Genomic DNA, 19,938 nt, shown 5'->3' with positions numbered 1-19,938 from the left:
AACTCACTCCTGCCACTTAAAAAGGGAATTGCACCTATCGTGCTGCAGTTATACATAAAATTAAACCATTCTTTAATATAACCGCTATAATTTTCAAGTATTAATAATTACGCTGTGTTTTTATAAATAATTTTTCTAATAAAAGCACCTAGATTGATTAAAAATACTTCAATAAAGTGCAATAAATATTCGAAAAAATTTGGCCTCTTACAAATTTTAAGTCAAGATGTGCCTATCAATCACGTAAATAATAAAACTCGGTTTTAATTACGTGCCCTTTATAGTCATTTAGATTAGTGAAAGCATAATTTAGAGTCCATCATAGCTTCTAACAACGACAATAATTAAAATCATAATAATCCTTTGATCCTTTAGTAAGTAAACATGCATACAAGTCTTGATTTATCTTAATCTTGATGATTGTTTCTTAATGATCGCGCAGAACAGATGGCCGCTGGAGCCTTGAGGTTCTGTAGTGGAGCACACAGAACAGGAATCGTAGCGTTCGACGTACGTGTACCAACAAGTTGGAGGCATACCGCTTCAAACCGGTGTTGTTGGAAATCTATGAAGGAAACATGTTCAGCAGTGAACGTCTTACGAATAAAATGATGAAGATAATGATGTTTGGAAATTAAAACTATTCATTGTATATTTTTATCAACAGATATAATTAAAATAAAAGATATACTTTTGTCTAATAACAAATTTATCAGTACCTACTTTCTTATCTCCCCTTGCAATAATAACTTGAAAGTATTGATTTTCTGATTATAGTGTAAAACGTTAGGATCGATTTCGATAATACTATCAAATGTCATTAATTATATTTTCTGCGTACAATACAAAATTGAAAATTTAGATTTTCACCATAGTTTAACTGGTCTATAATCGCCTGCTAATTATATCCAGTTTTACTCTAGAAGTAAAAAAATAAAGCCTCCAACTCGTAGTTAAGATTTTCAATTTAAATACAATATATAGTCAGAGACACGTATTTCTATTAAAAACAACAATCATGAGATCAACAACACCTTTATCGTGTGTATTTATGTACGTGATATAAGTATAAGGAATTTATTACGTTGTTGAGTAAAAGTACGTTATAGCTTCATTTATGTGGTTGTATGGAAGTTAATTCATCCCAATACTCTGTATTTCATCGTTTCTGCCCATAGAAGCCCATTACAAGGAATAGGCCCCCACCAATTATATCTATGAGTGGATATATCATAATCGCTTCACTTGACAGTCGGGTTGACAATATCAGTGTGGTATTATGGTACGCAGAGGTCGCTGCTGCACGTTCACTGTAAAAATTGTTTGTGGATAGAGGCTATCATATATAATTATTGGGAATCGAACCCGCAACGCAAGTTTCAGTCCTCTACCGCTGAGCTACCACAGCTCTGCTGTACACATAAATATACGAATGATTTTTAAAATATAACTTTTTCTACTATAAAACATCCTCTTTGAAATAAATATAAGAACGTAGTTAATATTACGTAATCATTTATGTTACGAATTTTAGACTTCTTATTTAAATACACTTCTATGTTCACTTAGGCATTTGCATGCAATTTTGAGTCGTCTATAATTTAACAATATAAGTAGTAAAACACCACCGGCTCGGTGGTGTTGCCGGTTGCCGGTTGTAAAAATACTATCGAAGGAGCCCTCAGCTTAGCAGTTCTGCGACACGTGTGTTGCTTATACTGTGGCAGTTACACTATTATTACAACTGAGATGGTTAACAATTATTTGACTTGTTCGAATATAAACTGATACAGCAGCAAATTGACTCCAGTGCAATTAAATCTGAAGGAAAAAAAAATATTACCTATATGTTTCAAAACAGAGATTTTTTAATAAACGCCGTTTAGTCTGAAATTTTGTAAAATCCTTACTTAGCTGACTTCTGCTCGGCAGAAGGAATATTCCTACCAAATTTAAAATCTCTCAGCCATATGACTCCGGAGATACCGTAATGAGTCAGTACATACATATATGTGTGTACTGACAAAAAATATGTATAGTACAAAACTCATCTGTATAATTATACCCATACAGTTTTATAGCAAAGACCTTTAAGGTTAACTAAATCATTGATGACCTCAAGCTTTCAAATAAGATAGACTAAAAAAATGATCAGTGATTTTCTATAGTTAACAAATGAAAGAACTAAGAACAAAATAGAAACAGAAGAAAGAACTATTTTCAAGGTTTACAAAACAATATCTTTGATAACATCTAAAATGAACCAAGTTCTCTTGAGTTGTGTTTAAAATTTTGAAATAAAAGAAAATAGAATGTGTATTAATTTTTTTATTGTCCTAATATTAAATGTTTCAGGTGGTATGTTTGCCAGTTTGATCTGATATTTTTACCATATGTTAAACATCATATACTATTGCCATCTATAATGTGCATATGCTCTGTTTGCTTCACATTGCCTATGAAGATCTTGCTTCCTTTTCACTACTTTGCCTGTATTGTTGGATGCATCTAACAGTTCCCAAGCAAACTGTTCAGGGAAATGAACTGTTCTGTCTTTTTCATTTGCGGCTTCCAAAAGCCATTTTATTGCTAAGAACAATGATCTCTTCTCAGTTATAGGACCAGGCACCTTAAAGAAAAACATTATTAAAATAAATCATCCGACATTGGAGTGAAGTAATGTTAATAATATTTTTTTATAGTCAAAGATTTTATATAAATAGATATAAATTATTCTACAACTCAGAATATTCGTAACAATAGGGTAAGTCCAGTATTTCAGGCCTGGAGTATCTATAAGCTCTACTTTGAGAACCTTTCGGTCCCAACTGCAATTGTTTACATGAGTGATGTGCCCCGCTCAATATTTACTGATTTATTTTAATTTTATTTAACACTTTTTATACAATTTATGCATAATGATAAACTTAATGGCAAAGGCAGTCTCTACCCGTTAACCATTTGAGCAGTGCAGAGATGAATTCATAAAGGTAGGTGAAACAAGGTATTATTATAAAATAAATAAAAATTAGATAAAATCAAATTGGAAAGGAATATAATCACTAAGATTAAAAACACCTAAAAACATAAATATATTACCACCCAAATACATAAATATAGTAATGGATACTACTTACTAAATTATACATAAATATACAATAAATAAATATGTTTCAATATCTAAATATTCTTATCAAGCAACAGTTTTTGAACCTTTGCTTTAAATGCTCAACAATTCCTGTTCATCCTAATATTGAGGGGGAGCAAAGTTTGGAGAGGAGTGAGGAAAGTCAGAACTATAGGAGGGACATCTAAGTACACATTTGCTCAAATTGCAGTGTTCTTACATGTGTACTGGTTACAACTGGGATTGAGATGAGATGGTAAGAGAGAGTAAGGTGAAGTGGGAGAAAAGAGTTAAGAGAAAAATGTATTTAGCTAATGCAAAGTGCGGTGCTGTTAGAAAGGCAGCCATTTTATCTGAGAATGGTAGGAAGTATTTATAGTTAATATGACTTCAGACAAGCAACACTTCTAGCTGTGTTCGTAACTTTGGATTTTCAGCACATCTCATTTCCAATTGTATCTTGCAGCAAAACACTGAGCGTCACACAAGCTTATTAATTTGACTCAATTACTATAGATTAAATACAATCATACATTTTTCCATACCTGATAGGTAATACCTCCACGTTTAATAGGTGTTAATTGAAGTAATGGCTTACAATTTTCAATTGCCTTGTGCAATATTTCTTTGGGATCCAATATAATTTTATCTTTATCTTCAGATGTTGTTGCAAGGTGATATCGCTCAATTTGTACCCTTTTGATATTCTCAAAAGCTTTTTCAACTAAATTTCGAGCCAATTGTTTTTTCCCATCTTCCATCACATGGTTTATAACTTTACTACAAAATAATAAACTTTTAGCATATAATTTTATTTCAGCCTATTGGAATTTATTATCAACAATATAAAGTGACTCGATTTCACTAAATCATATAGCCATTTTGATCAAGTAGATTCTGTATATAACATGTTAAGAATTTAGTGCAAGTTAAAAATTATAAAGTTATTTCTTACTTTAAAATTGGATCATGATAAACAGACGATGTTTCATACGCTGCTGGAGGTTTAAACGGAGCTGTAGCTAACTTGGAAAGCTCATCGTTTTCAATTAGTTTTGACTGATCTTCTTTTCTGAATATTGGATTTTGGTAGTAGTCAGGAAAACTTGTAGGTCTTGCATAAAAACGATTTTGCGTCATAGAAACAATTCTGAAAACATTTACGACATAAAAATTATGATAAAAATATTTCATATCGATAGGTTAAGTCTTTTTTTTCTACCTTACCTCTGTCGTTGTAACTGCAACTGACTTTTTTGGAATAACAATAATTTGTTGGTAATGTTCCGCATTGTATCCTTTAAATACTAAACCTTATTGTTAAGTAAAATACGTTTGAAAAATATCAATATCTATTTGTAGTTACAAAGATGTATGTCAAATAGTTATTTGACATACATCTAAATACCATTTGACATATCTGTCACTGTAATTTTATCACAAACAGGACAAAAGCAATACAAAAATATATACAATCAAAGTTATTTGTAAATTTTAAGAAATCGACTACTTATAAGCTGTCATTAATTATTCTTAGAAAATATTAAGAGATTATCAATACACTTTAATAACAGAAATCAAATCACTAAAAATTTAATATTAAAAACTTGAATTATAAACGGCTCAAGTTGTTTGTAACTCAAACAACATCGTTTCCTGAATTTTTCTCTACTGATGAATTACTTAAAAACGGCAGCATCATTCTTTTAATAATGTCTGCTTCTATATATAAATATGTGATAATACACATGGACAGCTAGTACAGAAATCCATACTCCTCATCATGCGGAATAAAAAAAAATAATTTCTGTAATTTTAAGCGATTCCACCAATTAATACATTGTAGTATTTTAATGCTGTAAATGGTTTTGCAAGCTTTTGTGAAACTGTAGGAATGAATTAATTTTACACGGTAATATTTACCTTCCATAAATAAGTGAAAACTGTCAACAATAACAAAAATTTGGTTGTTATACATGCAATTACTTTTTTGGAAAGTGTGCAAATTACAATTTCACTCTTTCCGTAATAAAGTCCAAAAATTCTGTTATTTCGGATTCACTGCCAATTAGTGCATAATACAAAATATTCATTATATTTCTTATGTAATACAAAATCTTGTTTTAGTTTTCTCGTTTCCTTTTTATTTACGTAGAGTGTATGTAAAACTGTCGGTAGAGCTGAATATACATAATAGGCGATTGTTTCTTCTTTTTTTTTAAAGTGATCTGCCGAAGAAACAAAAATTCTAAAATTATATAAAAGTTGTTGTAGAATGTCATTTTGCCACTTTTGTAAAGTTTTTATTAGGTGTTTCATGTATAACTATGTATATATACGTATATATTTACAGCTACGTATATATTTACAGCTTCATTGGAATTGAGACAAAAGTGCAAATTCTAATGTGATGCCTCTACTATTCCAATCGCTTACGATATCTCAGTAAATCCTTCCTTATTTTGTTATGAGTAACTAATGCGATAAGTTATGAGTTTTCTGGTATTCAGAATTGTCTATGGTTCTCTCTGTTGAATCATGGCCGAACACGAAACAACATAAAACAACATAAACAAAGTATAACATAACCAAAGTAACGAAACAAATGTCTGACGCATGATGCTGTTACATTGACACTTGTAAACATGCATTTTTATTATGAGATTTTGTTAAATTAACGTTTAAGATGTCTACTATTATAAAATTTGACTTAAAAGAATTGAGAAAATTAGCCAATGACAAAAACTCTTGTGTTGTAGAAAAGAAAGTTACGCAAAACTTAGCTTTACAGCCCTGGTGTTTAGGTAATCTTAAAGAGTCTATTAAAAAACTACTCGATTATAAAATAGGAAAATATGACAAAGAGTAAGTAACTATACAAATATTTTTTCTGTTAATTGACAATTTCCCGCCTATACTCTTAAGATGTTAAATTGTACTTCCTTGTTGTAAAAACCAAGATTTATGTTATTAATTAAGATTTAGATTTATACATGTACATAAGTATATGTTGCCTAAGCGTTTGTAACTATTAATTTCATTTATTCAGTTTAATACACAAACAATATGTCAGATTTTGTGATCCTTTCCATGAGAAAATATATTAAATATAGTTTAATTATCTATATACTTCATTAATTCACAGATTTCAAGGGATTATAATGAGCTATAAGAATTTACGAATTCTTCAAAATGTTGGGGCAATAAGAAATGATAATGCCGATATCCATTTTCAAGTGCAAGCTGACTATTTTGTATTTCAACCTTGTATTGGTGCTACTTTAAGGGGTGTAGTCAACAAAAAGAGCACAACTCATTTAGGGATACTGGTTCACAGGTAAACAATGTATTTTGTGCATGTTCTAATACAGAAAAAAATGTTATAAATGAATGGTTTAACAACTTTACTTTTAGAGAACCACACTGGCAAGACATTAAAAATTGATACTAGAACTCATTCCCTTCATATTTTTAAAATGGATGTATTATAGATTATATTATATATATGTATTACTAGACAGATTTATTTTATTTAGATTAATTTAAGTATTTATTTATACATTTGGCAAGTACACTAGCAGCTGTATATCTGATACATTTGTAGTCCAAATATGGGCATAATCCACATAGGTCGAAGGTGCCAAATTTTGAAGTTAGTTAAAATTTCCATTAACAAAATTATTCATTAATGGGAGTATTTTATGCAGAATTTTTATTTTCATTCAGTATTTATACACTATTTAAAATTATGAAAAGTTCAATTAGAAGTTTTTTAATACATTAAATGTTTATTCATTATTATGAAAGGGGTGGCAAATTTCTTTGAATCCATGGGTGGCTAACTTGTAAATCAGGGTCTGCAAGAATGTTGTATACTCTCTAGTTCTGGTTAATTTTTAATGCTGTTAGCCTTGTGGGTGTTTTACAGTTTTGTCTGTCCTAAAGCCTAAGCAAGGATTTATATTTCTACTTCTACTAATTCTGCCCATTCTCACGTGACACTTGGATGTTATGTGGTACACCTGTATGAGTTGGGTATACTGTTTCTTCAATCCTTTGAGTGTCGTTGGGGAGAGCACTCCTGTAAGTCAAACTGATCAACACCTTACCTAGCCTATTTTTAAAAGCATTTAGTACAGAGGCCTGACTTTCTTGAAGACTAAAAAGACTTTTTGATACTTACCTTTCAAAATTTGTTATTCGTTAAATTATAATAATACTCTTTTTGTTTTAGGGTTTTTAATGTAGTAATACCAAGACCAACAGAAGAGCCAGGCAATAAATGGATAGGAAGCAATATCCAGGAAGGCCAAGAAGTTGTTTTTCGTATTGTTGTGTTAGACCTTTATGGGGCATTGCCCTATATTAGAGGGGAATTTGATGAAAGGTAAAGAATATACCATGTTTTTTAATTTAAAATTAAATATTTCACTGTATGTATCAATGTAAATTATAGTAACAATGTTAATGTCATCCTTTGTGCTAATACAGACAACACCTTTTTATTATTGTACATGGATTAAAGCCAATTTCATGGAAAAAAATAATACATGTAAACAATTTAAAACTTTCCATGTCATGTATAATTTAAAGTAATATTTGTTTAATTCCTAAGCAAAGGCTTAACTTATGCAAACAACTTTAACTTAAAACTGCACCTAATATAATCCAAACCTTATATTTACTACTTTTATTACAGTTGGTTGGAAAATGCTAATGAAGAAGATGTCATTGAATCGAAATCTTTAAAGCCCAAGCCAATTGAAGTTTCCTATGTAGATTTCAATAAAACTAAACCTAATCAGGCAGAGAAACATATTGATGATGGACATCCTCAGACATCAGTACAGATTAAAACAAAACCATCAAAACAGAAAGTCAACAAAAGCAAAAATATTTCATTGAATGATACTTACAAAGAAATTAATAATAGTCAACATGATGAAGCAGAAAGTAATGTTGCCGAAAAAAATAAAATTAAGAAGATAAATAAACAGGCTGAAAATACAAGACAAATTGAAACAAGTACAAAAGTATCAAAAAAACTTAAAAGAATGTAACTATTTGAAGGAATGATTTAGAAAATATTATATATACATATAGAGGATTTTTTTTTCATAGTTTATTTAAACAATTTAATTTACAATGCCAGACTATATCTAATGTATATTTGTAAAAAATATTAAATCCAAGGATATTAAAAATTATTGCTCATTTTTATTTCATAATTTTAGTTTGTCATGCATGTCTTGAAAATAATAATAGGTGGCACAAAAGTAATGTAACGTAAAGCGAAGTGCCTTAATAAGATTAGATTTATAAGGAATTATTTGTCAACAGGCGATGGAGTATATTTATATATCTAAGCCGTAAATGTCATAGGACAGTGACATTTGATGATCGCCATTTATAAAAATTAAGGGATCTTCACATTAAGATATTACATTTGCATCACCTTATATTAGTGCAACATAACAGAATGATAGTTGTATGAGTAGTCTATGGACTATTATTTTTTTATTCTCCTCACTTGTCCAAAGTGTAGGGATATATTATCTAGTCCATATACAAACTTTTCCACTTTTTTCTGTACTCTCTAGATTTGTTAGATGTCAATGTTGTTAAACTTATGGGGCTGTTATAGCTCCGTCGGTCACAGGTTTCATAGCAACATATCATTAAACGTAGTCTCGAACAGGCTGGACCCTTTATCTACCACTTACACACTTTTTTAAATTCATAATATTTTTTTTTACTACAAACATGCTCTTTGATTATAGATCTTGTACTTTTCGTCTCTCGGGCAACCGACGAAAGAGAGACGAAAAGTTAAGTGAATTTTGGACGTCAGCCATTGGTCACTCAAAGCAAACGCGCCTAGGTTATCAAAATCTGATATTCTGTTACGTTGTATAGGTGACCTTCAAATCTGATAACCCAAAATATAATGACTCGAGGCTCTCCAGTTTAAATACTACGAAGAGGTTTCGGTTGTTTAAGCGCTGAGCTATGTCAAGTTCGGTTACTATCACAACGAACGTAATAGAAAATCGGGTAAATAAACGGTTTGAGAAATACTTCAGTTTTAGATTGATGTTATCATTATTTAAATAATATATATAATATTGTTTAAGGAGGGTTGAGATTTACACACTGCTGGACAAACTGCTGCAATGTGTAAATCTCATGATGTTAATAAAGAACAATAAACTATGGCCAGCGATTTATACAACGAATTTTATCCCTCTTTCGCTCACCATAAAAAGTTAGGATTAAAGAAGCCAATATTACACCTTATCTTCGTTATCAAATCAGGGGAGACAAAAATATTTTGGATACAGAATTAAGTCATAATTTTTTAACTTGTTTTGTTAAAGCATCGCTAAAATGATAGACTATTTAAATAATATTAAAAACGAAGACAATTTTTGAACTGCAAAAAATGTTATAAATTTAAAAAAAAATGCCAATTTATTTAAATAGTAACATACTGAGCAAAATGTCAAAATTCACCGTGTGTACTGTACTCAATCGTGTTGTGGATTATTGGGCACCTGCGATGCAATATTTAGTCAAAACATACTACGATGTATTGTGAAAACGAGACAAACATTAGAATTTAACTTCCAATGGCGAATTCTGAAGTAAATACTTAAAACAGGGACCTTCGGAAATAAGTATTAATTGTTTTGCTGCGTAAGTTAAAAATGTCGAAGAATGGCGAAGTATCGTCAAGTCAAGGTAAACCTAGATCAAATTATGATGTTGTTATTAGCTACCTCTATAAATTAAATATATGTGAAAAATCAAATTTAATTCATATGTTTTGCAGGCCCTAGTCGACCAAATATGCCAAAACCAGATTTAAATTTGTTTAGTACAGAAAAACGAAAAATGTTAGACTTACAACTTGGAGGCCCTTCTGGTGATGGCGCAGCATTCATGCCCTTCTGTTCTAATCCTGCAGGACAAAAAGTGAGGGTTCCTGCACGTACAATCAGAGATGTGTTACCTGACAATACTAGGTAATTCCAATGAGTTACCTATCAAAATATTATGAGTTTACATCGAAGAAGAAAAGTTATGAAGATTATTCAGTTATTTTTAGAGATATCAAACTCATTTCTTGATATCATTTTGTAATTTATGGTTGTTTCAATTTATTTCCCAGTTAGTGTCAACTTATTTCTTACTAGTTAAAAATAACGAATTTTTAAAGACCATGAAAGGAATGTTAGTAATTTCATGTGTTTGTATTTCCAGAGACAGATGTAGAATTTACCCAAGTATGCAATCATCAGGCAAGTTGCAACTATCAGCTACAGAAATCTATGATTTTACTGCAGATGATCTCCAAGATCTTGGTGAAATAGGGAGAGGTGCATTTGGAGCTGTAAATAAAATGGTTCATAGAAAGTAAGTTTTTATTATAAAATTTTATTTTAGGAATAAAATGAAACAGTATGATATCAAAGCTGAAAATAAAATTTTGTTATTATATTTTATTTTTATTAATTAGTTGAGTTTATTAGTATTAATACATACATACAAATTTTTAATAATATTCATTAGTAAATGGATTAATACAATAGTTTCTTTTCTTGAAAAATAGAAATATATTTGAAATTGGTAACATAAAATTTAAGTTTTTCATATTTAAGCATGTTTCTCATATTTCATTATCTTATAATTAAGTCCAATTCTGTTTTACTATGAAATAAAAGACATTAAATGGTAAAAAAAAACTACATTATAAAATAACATCAACATATAGCAATTTATCAGCCTACAATATATATATTACAAAGTTTCTTCTCCCAATATTTTATGCTATAAAATAAATTTCTGTCTTTTGAATGTAAGTGTAAAGTTTTTAATTTTAGTGTTTTTTTATGTTGCTACTAAGATCTTAATCTTTATATTATTGTTGGAACCATTTTCTTTCTGCCAAAATTTAATTTATCACATAATTTATTAATATCATTTGTACATTCAAAATAAAATTATTATAATTTTTGTAATAAAGATGTAATATTTGTACTGTTGGAACACCTAAAGAGATAATTTATTATTATAATTTACTCAACAGAGTCAGTGAACAATGGTTATCATTATAATTCATAAAAAGTATGTATCAAATCATAAATTAAAACTATCAATCTCTGCTTATTATATTATTGTTAACTGCATATACATATCTGATGATATATATAATATACAATTCACTAGAGAGTATTACGCTTATAGAACTAACAGGGTGATGGCTGTGAAACGTATTCGTTCTACAGTGGATGAAAAAGAGCAAAAGCAATTGCTCATGGATCTTGAAGTAGTTATGAAGAGTAATGAATGCCCATATATTGTACAGTTCTATGGAGCTCTCTTTAAGGAAGTAAGTACATTTTAGAAAGTTGTTTAAAATTGTAAAATAGTGAAAGCTTATAACTTACTCTGTTTCTTTATTTTTCAGGGTGATTGCTGGATTTGCATGGAGTTAATGGACACTTCATTAGACAAATTTTACAAATTTATTTGTGAACGGATGCAGACTCGAATACCTGAAAATATTTTAGCGAAAATAACTCTTGCTACAGTCAAAGCTTTAAATTATTTAAAAGAGAAATTAAAAATTATACATCGGTAAGTATAAATTTGATTCATTTAACTTCTTATCACTCATTAAATATAAAAACTGATAAAGTATTAAAACCCATAGGCATGAGTTTACTATTATAGGGTTATCATTTAGTCTGGACTCTGTACTCAATAATAAAGGTGCCGTGGGGCTTACATTTTATAAAATTATCTGAAATAGACCTATGTATTTTAAGAAACATGTTTCATGTATAATGGAGACCTGGACCAAAACCCTGAATATTCTAGATAGAAGCATTGCTTGAGTTTCTTCTGCCTCTTTCTCCCAGGCCTAATGCTTTCCAAAGTGGTAGTAACATTATCCAGGTAATAGCAACTGACCAATGTATGGTTTAGTCGTCCTGAGCGCTTTTGACTTAAAATGCTAAATTGGTATTATCAACAAGTAACATCCCAACCTAAGGTCTCCTTATAGGCCACTTGAGCCTTGTCACTTCTTGGAGCACATGCCTAAGCAATCTGGAGGTCACCCAATCCAGTGATATTGCAATATGTAATAGCCCAAGCTGAGCCTCCACAAGAAAACCTCAAGCTTTGCTACATTAATAAAGATTTTAGGTTAGACACCTTCTCCATCATACCCCCACTAACCCGCGGTATCTACAAATGCCACTTGGTCACTAAAGAAGAAAATATTAGATGTGAAACTATTACCAAGTAAACAAACTGTTACTGTCACTTTATAATATCACAAATCTTTTGTTCTTAGGGATGTTAAACCTTCAAATATTTTGCTAGACAGAAGAGGTAATATAAAATTATGTGATTTTGGCATATCTGGTAAGCTGGTTGACTCAATAGCACGAACTCGTGATGCAGGTTGCAGACCTTATATGGCAGTAAGTACTTTTTAATATTTATACTCTCCCTCCCTCCTTTCCTACCCTCCCTCTTCTTTGGGAATAAATTAATTTTGGTTCTGGTGCAGTGTAGGACGTCCAACCACAAAACCTGATAACTGTGTAAGTTTGTGGGAAGACGCTGGATATGCAGGTCACTATCAAGGGGTTCTATTAAAAAAATTATGGGGTAGCACTATGTCCAGCAGAGAGCGTCCTTTGGCAGAAATGATGATGATTATTAAATGTTTTATTACATATACACTGTATAGTGAAAATTTTTTATGCACCCAATTTTAAGCCCACACTTGGTAATTTTATCTGATTTTTAGTAAGGAATCTTGATGCCCAAAAAATATAAGTGTTCCCTATTTTAACAATTATTTTTTTAATCCTTCTTATTCAATCAAACCAATAATAGTTCTTCATATCACTTTAAAACATAATATTTTACATGTGCACAAAGTTAAAGTTAAAAACTTGAGTATTCAATATTTTAATTTTATTTAGTGCATTCAACATTTAATTATTTCTCTTTAATATGATCCATTAAAATGTAATAAATGGATAAATTATGATAAACCTTGGTAATTATGAAATCCAATATTCACTTTTAGCCTGAACGGATTGACCCAGGTCGAGCAAGAGGCTATGATGTGCGTTCAGATGTTTGGTCTCTTGGTATAACGTTAATGGAAGTGGCAACTGGAGCATTTCCATACCCACGATGGGGATCCGTGTTTGAGCAGCTTCAGCAAGTCGTACAAGGCGACCCGCCGCGCCTCACTAACAAAAACAATACATTCTCCAACAACTTTGTTCACTTTGTCAATACTTGGTAAATATAATTAAAGCTTATTTGTGTGATATAATTTTGTGCCGATGGAATATTATTTTTGTCTGACCTTGAATGATACTTGCCTTTTTTGAATTATTATAGTGATCACTTGTTTAAAGGAAAGGTGATCATTTGTGGGAAGTAGAATCATAATGAGCCTTAATGCACTTATTTGTGATGTAATCACCGAAGCAATTGTTACATTAACCTGATTGCTTTTAAGTCATTTTGTAGGTAATAATTTACAATGCAACTTTCTATATTAGTAAATATTATATATATTTAATTACTGCTATAGAAAAGGTGTTTTGGGTGAAATTTTTTTTTAATAATTGCATAATGTTAATGAAAGACTTATTAAATAATAATATTTTGATAATAATAACAGAAAACGGGTGCAGATAAGGATGTTGTTGTGTCCAATCAATATAAGGAAAATATTGTGGATTACAGTTCATATCCTCTCTTTGTAAAGAGGTTAATTTTCCATGCATGTAAATATTCCAAGACATCACAGAGTTGAATAAAAAATTTCATGTACCTTTTTTATTCAACTATTTGATGTCATAGCATAGTAGAGTCCAGAAACTGTTGAAAGAACATAAAATACTTTTAATTTCAGCCTTATAAAAGAAGAAACTCAGAGACCCAAATATAACAGACTACTGGAACATCCCTTCATCAGAGGTATAGAGCAAAGTCGGGCTGATGTAGCGGCCTATGTGTGTGAAGTGCTTGATGCAATGGAAAGGAATGGTGTCAGCCCATTCACCACTGATCAACCAGCACAGGCATGGATTGATTAAATGTCTACCTTATAACGGCGTAGCTAGAAAGTACTTCTATAGCTACTATCTTTTTAATAGTTTGATATAACCTCAACTCATAGGACCTCACCAAATATTTCCCACAAATTATGAATACTTCAACAATCACTGGGCTAATAGAGACCCTAATATCTCTCTTAAGCTTTGGCCGTACAAATAAAATTGTAAACTATGTTTTACAACCTTCTCTTCACTCTATGCTAGTTGCACTTTGAAAATTATAAATTTAGGTTTTACTGTATTTTCATATTGGCTTTCCTTGAATCAATGAAATCATGAAAATGTTTTAGTTTTTTTATATATGAGATTATATAGCGTAATATATATGCTAGAACAAGTAGGAAAATTTTGTAATCTCTTCTATGGTTTTAATACAATGTATTGAATAGTTTTGTTATCTATAAAAAAAATTAAAATATTTTTTATGGCTTTACGTTTGAAAAGTTTTTTATGCTCCTGAACTTTATGTGTAGATCTTATTTATTAAAAAAATGATATTGGAATGTTTTTGTAAAACCTAAAACGTTTATTTCAATAAAAACTTTGCTTTTATATTTTTTCAATCTATAGATCATGTGTCCAATAATATTTATTGTTACTTTATTGACATGAATTATCTGTAAACTTGATTTATATAATTTATTTTTATCACATTGTTAATACCTATTATATATTTATTTCATAGTAGTCCTTTTAATGCCTTCTGACATTCTTAGTAATAACATGCTAATATTATTATAAAGAAAATTTTTATGACAGTAAATTAAAACATTGGATTTATTGTAAAAAAATAATGGGAGTCTTGTGAATAAAATATTTGCAAATGTAAAATAAATTTTTAATATGTGAAAGGCTTGTAATAATATTTTGGCTGACTGAGAACACAAATTTTGGCCCTTTAGGTCTCATATATAGGTGTAATTTTGTAATAAATTTGTATATACAGATGGATAATAATTATTGTTAAGTAAAATAATTATAAAAGCAACCATTTTATATGGCAGCAATACACTCAAATATTTTACACAAATTAAACACCTGATCAATAACAATTATATTTAATCAAAATTTCTTATATTAAAAGAAAGTTCACGTCAGTGTAATATTAAATAAACAGAATGACATGATGCATTAATATTCTACTGTTGTTTTTTTTCCTTCCTTTTTGTTTATTAATTGCTTTATTCTAAAACTTGTGCCATTTTGGTACCATTCACAATTTTACCAAATCTGACAAACAATTTATATTTTGTTCCATCTGAAAGTTGAGGGGTGCGATAAATACCATCCATCACTTTTGGAGACAAATCAAACATAGGTATCCAGTCATTGGAATTAATAATTTTATCTTTTCGTCTTCCCCAATAATCCACTGAAGATATTTTGATAAACTTGTTGTCTTCACTTACATACAAAAACCCTATCGTATTTCGTAACGGGAAACTTGCTAATGAAAGAACAATGGCTCCGGTTACACCTGATAAAAAAAAACTATGTTTAACACAAAGTTTAGTAATTACAAAGAAAATTGGATATGAATTTGTTTCAATTTATTCATATAAAAACACTGTTTCTTCAATATATGGTTCATTAGGTCATTATCAAAATAAGTAAAAAACTTTAAAATTACTACTTATAATTCTAATGTTACAGCTTATTGATTTTTTTTTACTTTCAAATGATTATAATTTTATGGTTAGCATAGCAAGTCATGCTGAGGATCATAATTGTGCTAATAGAATCTATCAGGATTTTCTCTAGAACAATGGTGGCAGTAAAAAAAAAAGTTCCTTTAAATTGTTTTGGTTAATTTTTAGTCAATTAGCCTTTTTTTATTATAACTTGCCTATATATGATGCAGTGAGGAAGGAATTATTTGGAACTGCGTTAAATATTTCTAGTAAACTGCAGGTCGGTAAAGCTATACCAGTACCAATAAAATGGTACACTTTAAGTCTATTTATCGTGGCTATGTACTTAATTAGCGGTAAAGAATATACAGTTTCAAATGAAATATCTCTAGAAATTCCATTATTTTTTACCGATGAAAGGTTTCTAGCAATGTAATTTACTATTCTTGATTTAATCATCTTAAAATATAAGTTAAGAGTGCTCGAAATATAAGAACCTCGTATTTTTAAATACTACTCAGCTGTTTTTGACAGCTCATTTTTTATTATCAAAGGACTGAGCAATTTTGATCGCACGGTCTATTATTATTTTTTCAGAGATTAAAAATAAATCGTCTATTTATTTTTTATACAGTATCTTGTTAGTTTCGTAGCTAGTTTCAAATTATTGAAGCTGACAAATAAATAAAAAAACATTAATATGTCCTCCAATTGCTTGATTCGAAATATATATTCAAAATATTTAAAAAAAGTTAAATAATTGAGCAATTAAAAAGTTTATATTTGAATTATTGAACTTAAACTTCCAGAATAGAGTAACGTTGTAATAAGTACAGATTTAGAGACAATAGTGTTATGTTTTCTATTAACATTTCAAAGCCATTTTATTTAAATAAAAATTATGTTATTTAAAACTTTCATAATTTTTAATGGAACATGGAAAGATTTGGAAGCGATATTCTGGGGGGACGGCATTTACCTTTTGATACTGATGAAAAGTTTTCTTCTATAGTAATAAACAAAGATTGGATGTCAGTGTTATGTCAAATCAATTATGACTTTTTGATCCACGTGAGCCCGTAAATCATTTTATGTCAAATAAAACAAAAAAATACAATATTTTTTTAAGATTCGGGAGTGATTGTACATAAAAAAAAATAAATGACGTTATGGCAAATCTACTGAAGGAATTGTAAGTATAATATATTTATTGTAACTTCGTCCTAGGTTTTCAATTAAAATCTCTTTTAACTTTTGCTTTCCAAAAATATATCATATAGTGATACTAATTTAGATTAGCTACTATAATCAAAGTAAAATTACAGGTTAAACATATCAGATAAGTTCTTTACGTTAAAGATATATTACGTATATGAAAACTTCATGTGAATATAAAACCAAGAGTTGATTAATATTTAAAAAAATTTATGCAGTATATATATATGTGTAATATCATAGTCATGTCATAGGCTTAAATTACAGTATAAAATAAAGTTTGTAAGTTACCAATAATTGTTTTTTACAGATATGAAAAAACTAATGAATATACTGCATTCTACACTGGTGGCAATATACAGTGGTCTTCTGATGGAAGCAAATTTTTCTGTCAATGTGAAGATGTAATCAAAGTTATTGATGTTAATACACTTTCCAATGTTTTATCAATAGGCGAGTCACAAGAAGATAAGGATGAAACAGATCAGATTTACTCATTTAAGCTTTCTCATAATAACCAGGTTATGGTGACTGCACATAAAAGTGGTCTAATGAAATTATGGAATAGTACCACAGGTCAACAACAAAAAGTTTGGAGAAGTGGTCATAAAGGAGCAGTGGCGAGGTTAGCATTTGATCCTACTGATACCAATATTGCATCTGGAGGTTCAGATGGTAATATAAGATTGTGGGACCTCAATCACTATACTTGTATAAGTAGTCTTCATGGGGCCTTAGGAGTTTTCACAATTGTCAAGTATCACCCAGACACTTCCAAGCATACGATTTTTGGGGCAGCTGATGATACAAAAATAAGATCATGGAATTCTAAATCTGGAAAAGAACTTTCATTATACTCTGGACATTTCAGTAAAGTAACATCTTTACTTTTTACACCAGATGGTGAACATATGGTTAGTTCGGGTAGAGACAGGGTTCTCATTCTTTGGAAAATAAATGAAGGTAAACCTCTTAAAGTTCTGCCAGTATATGAAAGCATTGAGACAGCTTTTTTGTTACCTTCATCATTTAAAATTCCAAACTTTAAGAAGAAATTGGAAATGGAGGGTATTTATGTTGCATGTGCTGGTGAAAAAGGAGTTGTTAAGGTATGGAATTTACAAACAAGTCGTCTAATGTTTGAACAAAATAATAGTTTAGTTTCCTCAGCTTCAGAAGAAGGTGGTTTAGCCATTGTTCATTTACTGTTTAATGAGGCAAGGAATATGATATCTGTAGTCACCGCAGACCATAATATTATCATACATGATTTAGAAACTTTTACATGTTTGAAACAAATGATTGGATTTACAGACGAAATATTAGATATCATATTCATTGGAAAAGACGAAACAAATTTTATTGTAGCCACCAACAGTAGAGATCTGAAGCATTATGAAATAGATAATCTCAATTGCAAAATTGTTAAAGGTCACACTGATATTGTACTATCTCTTGCATGTTTCCCTACGAGACCAGAGATGTTTGTGTCATCCGGCAAAGACAACACAGTAAGAATATGGCTTCATGATTTAAATAATGAAATAAAGTGTTTAGGAATTGGATCTCGACATACTGCATCTGTAGGATCTGTGTTTACAGCACAAACATCTGATAACTTTTTTGCGTCTGTAAGTCAAGATAATTGTTTAAAAGTGTGGACTGTTCCCAAAGATTTTAATGTATCTGATCAAAAAATAAAATCAACTTATACAGAATTAGCCCATCAAATGGATATAAATTGTGTTGCTGTATCACCAAATGACAAAATAATTGCTACGGCATCACAAGATAAAACAGCCAAGTTATGGACAGAAGATTTAACTTTATTAGGAGTCTTAAAAGGACATAGAAGAGGAATATGGTGCATAAGATTTTCACCAGTTGATCAAGTAGTTCTTACATCTTCTGCTGACTGCACAATTAAACTTTGGTCCATAGCAGATTTAAGCTGTCTCAAAACATTTGAGGGACATGAAAGTTCGGTATTAAAAATTGAATTTTTAACTAAAGGTCAGCAAATAATATCCAGTGGTGCAGATGGTCTATTAAAACTTTGGAATATAAAAACCTCTGAATGCAAAATGTCTTTAGATCATCATGATGGAAAAGTATGGTCAATGGCTCTTAATAAAAATGAAACTATTATTATAACAGGGGGTTCTGATTCTAAATTAGTCAAACTAAAAGATGTTACTCTGGAGCGTCGAGAAAAAATTGCAAAAGAAAGGGAAGAATTGATATTACAAGAACAAGAGTTGCAGAATTTGTTACATGACAAGAAATTAGTCAAAGCACTTAAACTGGCGTTACGAATGGATAGACCTATGCATGTTCTTAAAATAATAAATGAAGTTTTAAAACATGGAAGTAATAAAGTTTATGAAACAGTAAAAGAAATAAATCACACCCAAAAGGAAACTCTCCTAAAATTTGCAGTAGAGTGGAATACAAATAATAAAAATTGTTATGCTGCTCAAATAGTATTTAACATATTAACGCCTGAGATTATATCTGGAAATCTAAAAGTACCTAATTTAAATAGCTTCCTTGAAGGAGCGCTACCATATACAGAACGTCACTTCGAGAGATTATCAAATTTATTCCAAGACCTCAATTTTATTACTTACGCTGTTAATTGTATGCAACCACATGCTATCAAAAATTAAATTTTAAAAAATAATTGATTTTTTTCTTTTATCTGTAATTTGTTAAGATACTACACTGAAAGTTTTTTGAACAAACCAAATTAAAACCTTGAATTTAAAAAACTCCTTCATTTATTCATGTAACATTATTACATTTG

At 30.0% G+C, this 19,938-nt stretch overlaps 5 protein-coding genes across 5 annotated transcripts; 3 read left to right on the top strand and 2 right to left on the bottom strand.

Moving 5' to 3' along the window:
- Positions 1-2,320: 2,320 nt before the first annotated feature.
- Positions 2,321-4,504, bottom strand: mRpS7 (mitochondrial ribosomal protein S7). The gene is made up of 4 exons (XM_068775957.1): positions 4,355-4,504; positions 4,083-4,277; positions 3,673-3,907; positions 2,321-2,629 (listed from the first exon to the last, which is right to left on the bottom strand). The coding sequence occupies exons 1-4, from the start codon at positions 4,417-4,419 to the stop codon at positions 2,411-2,413; spliced, it is 714 nt and encodes a 237-aa protein (XP_068632058.1). The 5' UTR covers positions 4,420-4,504; the 3' UTR covers positions 2,321-2,410.
- Positions 4,505-5,567: 1,063 nt separating this feature from the next.
- On the top strand, positions 5,568-8,273 carry Polr1F (RNA polymerase I subunit F). The gene is made up of 4 exons (XM_068775996.1): positions 5,568-5,992; positions 6,273-6,464; positions 7,362-7,514; positions 7,827-8,273. Exons 1-4 carry the CDS (start codon positions 5,814-5,816, stop codon positions 8,185-8,187), a joined length of 885 nt encoding a protein of 294 aa, XP_068632097.1. The 5' UTR covers positions 5,568-5,813; the 3' UTR covers positions 8,188-8,273.
- Positions 8,274-9,651: 1,378 nt separating this feature from the next.
- On the top strand, positions 9,652-15,398 carry Mkk4 (MAP kinase kinase 4). The gene is made up of 8 exons (XM_068775493.1): positions 9,652-9,868; positions 9,960-10,152; positions 10,391-10,543; positions 11,375-11,519; positions 11,598-11,767; positions 12,492-12,621; positions 13,239-13,459; positions 14,082-15,398. The coding sequence occupies exons 1-8, from the start codon at positions 9,835-9,837 to the stop codon at positions 14,263-14,265; spliced, it is 1,230 nt and encodes a 409-aa protein (XP_068631594.1). The 5' UTR covers positions 9,652-9,834; the 3' UTR covers positions 14,266-15,398.
- On the bottom strand, positions 15,331-16,419 carry LOC137931974 (transmembrane protein 186). Its single transcript, XM_068775494.1, has 2 exons — positions 16,133-16,419; positions 15,331-15,763 (listed from the first exon to the last, which is right to left on the bottom strand). Exons 1-2 carry the CDS (start codon positions 16,374-16,376, stop codon positions 15,468-15,470), a joined length of 540 nt encoding a protein of 179 aa, XP_068631595.1. The 5' UTR covers positions 16,377-16,419; the 3' UTR covers positions 15,331-15,467.
- A 564-nt stretch (positions 16,420-16,983) lies between these two features.
- On the top strand, positions 16,984-19,801 carry LOC137932139 (transducin beta-like protein 3). Its single transcript, XM_068775718.1, has 2 exons — positions 16,984-17,109; positions 17,443-19,801. Exons 1-2 carry the CDS (start codon positions 17,087-17,089, stop codon positions 19,799-19,801), a joined length of 2,382 nt encoding a protein of 793 aa, XP_068631819.1. The 5' UTR covers positions 16,984-17,086.
- Positions 19,802-19,938: the final 137 nt, after the last annotated feature.

This window comes from Battus philenor, unplaced genomic scaffold, assembly GCF_028537555.1.
Source record: "Battus philenor isolate CCGP_79_NKW_IND1 unplaced genomic scaffold, ilBatPhil1.0.hap1 SCAF_9, whole genome shotgun sequence".
In the NCBI taxonomy this organism is placed as follows: Eukaryota; Metazoa; Arthropoda; class Insecta; order Lepidoptera; family Papilionidae; genus Battus; species Battus philenor.
This window is presented reverse-complemented; position numbering and strand designations above follow the sequence as displayed.

Bases quoted from the DNA above. Each gene is read 5' to 3' on its own strand.
- Polr1F (XM_068775996.1), top strand. From the start codon at position 5,814: ATGTCTACTATTATAAAATTTGACTTAAAAGAATTGAGAAAATTAGCC. The intron at 5,993-6,272 runs GTAAGTAACTAT...ATTAATTCACAG, and splicing joins ATAGGAAAATATGACAAAGA to ATTTCAAGGGATTATAATGA. The intron at 6,465-7,361 runs GTAAACAATGTA...TTTTTGTTTTAG, and splicing joins TTAGGGATACTGGTTCACAG to GGTTTTTAATGTAGTAATAC.
- mRpS7 (XM_068775957.1), bottom strand. From the start codon at position 4,419: ATGCGGAACATTACCAACAAATTATTGTTATTCCAAAAAAGTCAGTTG. The intron at 4,278-4,354 runs GTAAGGTAGAAA...AAATGTTTTCAG, and splicing joins TTGCAGTTACAACGACAGAG to AATTGTTTCTATGACGCAAA. The intron at 2,630-3,672 runs GTATGGAAAAAT...TTTTTCTTTAAG, and splicing joins GTGGAGGTATTACCTATCAG to GTGCCTGGTCCTATAACTGA.
- LOC137931974 (XM_068775494.1), bottom strand. From the start codon at position 16,376: ATGATTAAATCAAGAATAGTAAATTACATTGCTAGAAACCTTTCATCG. The intron at 15,764-16,132 runs GCAAGTTATAAT...TTTTTTTATCAG, and splicing joins CCTCACTGCATCATATATAG to GTGTAACCGGAGCCATTGTT.
- Mkk4 (XM_068775493.1), top strand. From the start codon at position 9,835: ATGTCGAAGAATGGCGAAGTATCGTCAAGTCAAG. The intron at 12,622-13,238 runs GTAAGTACTTTT...ATTCACTTTTAG, and splicing joins GTTGCAGACCTTATATGGCA to CCTGAACGGATTGACCCAGG. The intron at 13,460-14,081 runs GTAAATATAATT...TTTTAATTTCAG, and splicing joins GTTCACTTTGTCAATACTTG to CCTTATAAAAGAAGAAACTC.
- LOC137932139 (XM_068775718.1), top strand. From the start codon at position 17,087: ATGGCAAATCTACTGAAGGAATT. The intron at 17,110-17,442 runs GTAAGTATAATA...TGTTTTTTACAG, and splicing joins GCAAATCTACTGAAGGAATT to ATATGAAAAAACTAATGAAT.